Here is a 3,877-nt window from a genome sequence, read left to right as displayed (position 1 = left end):
TCCCCTCAGACCCAGTGCTGAGCTGTCCTTTGGCAAGCCCACGTGTGCATTCCATGCCTGGATGCATAAGGGATGGGTACATGAAGATGGTCATGAGCCTGGCTTGATGGGAGAAGCCTCTCTGGAATATGAGTGTGATGAGGGGTCACCACACCTGCCTCTGCTGAGTCCTGGGAGAGATGGAACAGCTTTACCCTCTCCTCAGAGATGGTCACAGCAACATATACACTCTCTAATCCTGACTGCTTGGAATCTTTATTTAAAATCCAGTAACTGTCGGGGGCCTCTTCCTAGGCAGGAGGAAAGGTGAACCCTCAGGGGAAGCTGCCATAGGTCCTGGCACCACCTATTCCAGGAGGGAGACGGGGCAGGGCCCCAGGCATCCGTGACCGGCTGAGATGGAGCCAAGCTATGAGTAAAAGGGCTTCTCCAAGGTGAGATTCAAGTGTCCTGAGGCCTATTGGGCTCCTTCTGTGGAAACCTTGGCCTGGAATAGGAGCTCTGGTACTCTCACAGATTGTGTCCTGAGATTTGCTCAGAATTCAGACAAGTGAATTGTGAGGCAGGTTTGACTTGGGTTAAGCCTCACCTGTGTGGGGCCTCTCTTCCCCAGTCAGCTCACTGTCTCCCTTTATCTCTCTCTTGGCAGAATGCAGAGCCGGAGTCCCGCAGCCTCTCCCTGGGGGGCCATGTGGGCTTCGACAGCCTCCCTGACCAGCTGGTCAGCAAGTCAGTCACTCAGGGCTTCAGCTTCAACATCCTCTGTGTGGGTGAGTATCCACACCTGGCCAGGGTGCAGCCTTAGGCAGAGGGCAATGAAATGGGGGGCTACTGCCTTGGCTCCCTGTCAAGCCACAAGGGGACTTCCCAGGCAGAGTAGAATCTTGGGGCATCAGGATGAAGGTTTGGTTGGTGTCTCTATTAGGGTCAGGGACAGTGTTAGAGTCAGAGCCTAACTCACAATTACTGTGAGGATTAAACAGGACTAGGCATGTGACAACTTTGTAAAATAAATGTTTATGAGAGAGATTTAGATTCGTTCATTCATTCATTTGTTGAAAGAACATTTACTCATTCCTACTGTGTGTCAGGGAGTCCCTGGGTAGCACAAATAGTTTAAGCACTCAGCTATTAACTGAAAAATGGGCAGCTTGAGTCCACCCAGAGGTGCCTCAGAAGAAAGGCTTGGAAATCTACTTCAGAAAGATCATGCTGTTATTATGTGCCATCGAGTCAGACCTGACTCATAGCAACCCCTCCTTGGGTTTCAAGGTGATATCTCTATGGAAGTAGATCACCCAGTCTTCCTTCCAAGGAGTGGCTGGTGGGTTTGAACTGCCAGCCTTCTGGATAGCCTTTGGCAGTATGCCACCAGAGCTCCTTCAGAAAGATCATAGCCATTGAAAAACCTATGGAACACAGTTCTACTCTGAAACACAAGGAGTTGCCAGGGGTCTCAATTGACACCACAGCAACTATGTTTTTGTTTTGTTTCTTAAACGGTGTCAAGGACACTATGATAAGCCATACTTTGCCCCTTCAAGAGTTGGTAACACAGATCATCACAATATGATGCAATAAGGGCTGTATCTACATCTGAACAAATGAAGCCCCAAAAGATGGTGGCTCTGGAGGCCCCGAGTACCTCAGGGCCAGAGCTCCCAGAGTGACTGTGTAGGTGTGTCTGCCAGGCTGTGGGTGTCCCTCAGGGAGAAGCCTATCTTGAACCTCTCCTCTCTTTAAAACTGCATGGCACTGGGGCCACCCGAGGCAGTTGGTCTGAGCCACTTGTGACTTTAGACCATAGCCTCACTGGTCCCATGACTATCTGGCCCAGGAAGGGTAGTGCAACAGGCACATTATGTGTTAGGTAGCTGGGTACCATTGAGACCAATGGAGACCAGTATTCAGTGGTGTCTCTCTGGCTGCCTGGCTCTGCCTCCTCTTGCTCCCTGAGGAAACGGCTCACATATCCTACATGCCATGTCTGTGTCCAAGTCCCTTTTTGGCTCTTTCTTGCCCATGTTCTTTCTGAGGCCGCTTATGAAAGGGATGGCTCCTGGGGGGTAGGGGAAGTATGGGATGGAATGGGAGTTCTACCCCTCTCTCTAGGAGGGAGACTAAGGGCCTGAGCCCCACTCAGAGACAGACCCAGTCAGACAGCCTCTGACATCCACCTCTGCCCTCCTCTTCCTGCTTCCCAGGGGAGACTGGCATTGGCAAGTCCACATTGATGAACACACTCTTCAACACAACCTTTGAGACAGAGGAAGCCAGTCACCATGAAGAGTGTGTGCGTTTGCGGCCCCAGACCTACGACCTCCAGGAAAGCAACGTGCAGCTCAAGCTGACCATTGTGGATACTGTGGGCTTCGGGGATCAGATCAATAAGGATGAGAGGCAAGAGGCGGGAAGGGCGGCTTCACCCAGAAAAACTTCATCCTCATCCCACCCATGTTGGCCATGATTCTACAACTGCCTGTGTGCTTCTCACCCCATGCTGCACCCCTGTGAATACCTGAGGCCTCACACTCCATAGGGGCCAGGGGAGGGCTTCTTGGGGAATAGCTGAAGCCCTTTGGTTACTCCTTGGGTTAGGGAATTGGGAGAAAGGGTCAGTTACCTGTACCCAGGCAGCCTGGCTTGGCTCTGGAGGATGGTCTGCCCTTAGCCCCATATGCCCAATGCAATTGCTGGCCTCCTAGGTGATGGATCTGTCTGTAGTTACAGGCCCATCGTTGACTACATCGATGCACAATTTGAAAACTATCTACAAGAGGAGCTGAAGATCCGCCGCTCCCTCTTTGACTACCATGACACCAGGGTCCACGTTTGCCTCTACTTCATCACGCCCACAGGGCACTCCCTCAAGTCCCTGGACCTGGTGACCATGAAGAAACTGGACAGCAAGGTATATGAGTCCACGCCCATATACTTGTTCCATGGCCTCCAGGGTCCTCTACTGGGGCAGGATGCAGCAGTGTGGCTGTCTGCTGAGGTCACCAGGGGCCCTCCCAGTCTGGGGCTTGCAGACAGCCCTTCAGCTTGGTCATCCCTCTCCTTCCTCTTGCATCTGCCCCTGCTGCTCCAGTAGGCCCCCACTGCTCTGGCTTTTTCTTCATAGCCTTGTCCCTGGGGTCTGGTCTGGAGCCCCTTCCTTCCAGCTGTATCTATTCTCCCTCTCAGCATGGATGGCTCCAGGCCTCCTCTCCTTTCCCTAGGGCCTTCCCATCCCCTGGTCCTCTCCCCAGAGGGCCCCGTCCCATTTCAGCCTCTTTGCTCATTTCTTTCTCTCAACTCTTGTTGTCTTTGCTTCTGTCACTCCCCTCTCTTTCCTGCTGTGGATTTCTCTAGGGGTTTGCCTGAGTCCACTAGGGAGGGAGGAGATAAACTGCAGAATTGGAATGCAAATTAGGAGTGGGTGCAGAGAGGGCAGCTTTATGGGGAAAACAGGAATGATTGAGGGCATGTGACCCTACAGTTACATGTTGGTTCTCACATGACTGTTATTCCCATAAAAAAAACAAACTCACTGCCATCGAGTCAATTTGATTCATAGCAACCCCTCCTTGGGTTTCTGAGGCGATATCTACAGAAGTAGATTGCCCAATCCTCCTTCCGAGGAGTGGCTGTTGGGTTTGAACTGCCAGCCTTCCGGTTAGCAGTCACATATCTTAGGCACTATGACACCAGAGTCCTTCTCATTATCAGGAGTTAATTTTCACTGTGAAAGATGGAATAATTTTGGCCTAGGAGATTTTGAAGTCTTCTTGTGGCCACTGCTGATAGGATCTTCTTCTTATTTTTTTTTAATACATTTTATTGAAATATAATTTATGTATATTGAAATACACAAAACTAAAGTGACATGGGTCAA

The 3,877-nt window shown here is 51.0% G+C and overlaps 1 protein-coding gene across 1 annotated transcript in view; it reads left to right on the top strand.

Moving 5' to 3' along the window:
- The first annotated feature begins 652 nt into the window (after positions 1–652).
- The window catches only part of SEPTIN8 (septin 8), a 19,894-nt gene continuing 16,669 nt past the window's right edge, over positions 653–3,877 (top strand). Inside the window, exons 1-3 of the mRNA XM_042781368.1 lie at positions 653–770; positions 2,205–2,400; positions 2,725–2,911. Coding sequence (XP_042637302.1) covers positions 2,234–2,400; positions 2,725–2,911 — 354 coding nt within the window. The 5' untranslated portion in view covers positions 653–770; positions 2,205–2,233. The remainder of the gene's footprint in view (positions 771–2,204; positions 2,401–2,724; positions 2,912–3,877) is intronic.

Source organism: Orycteropus afer, unplaced genomic scaffold (assembly GCF_000298275.1).
Source record: "Orycteropus afer afer isolate SDZICR_OR568_19922 unplaced genomic scaffold, OryAfe1.0 scaffold00112, whole genome shotgun sequence".
NCBI classification, from domain to species: Eukaryota; Metazoa; Chordata; class Mammalia; order Tubulidentata; family Orycteropodidae; genus Orycteropus; species Orycteropus afer.
The sequence above is the reverse complement of the archived record's forward strand: the minus strand, read 5'-3'. Positions and strand labels throughout refer to the sequence as shown.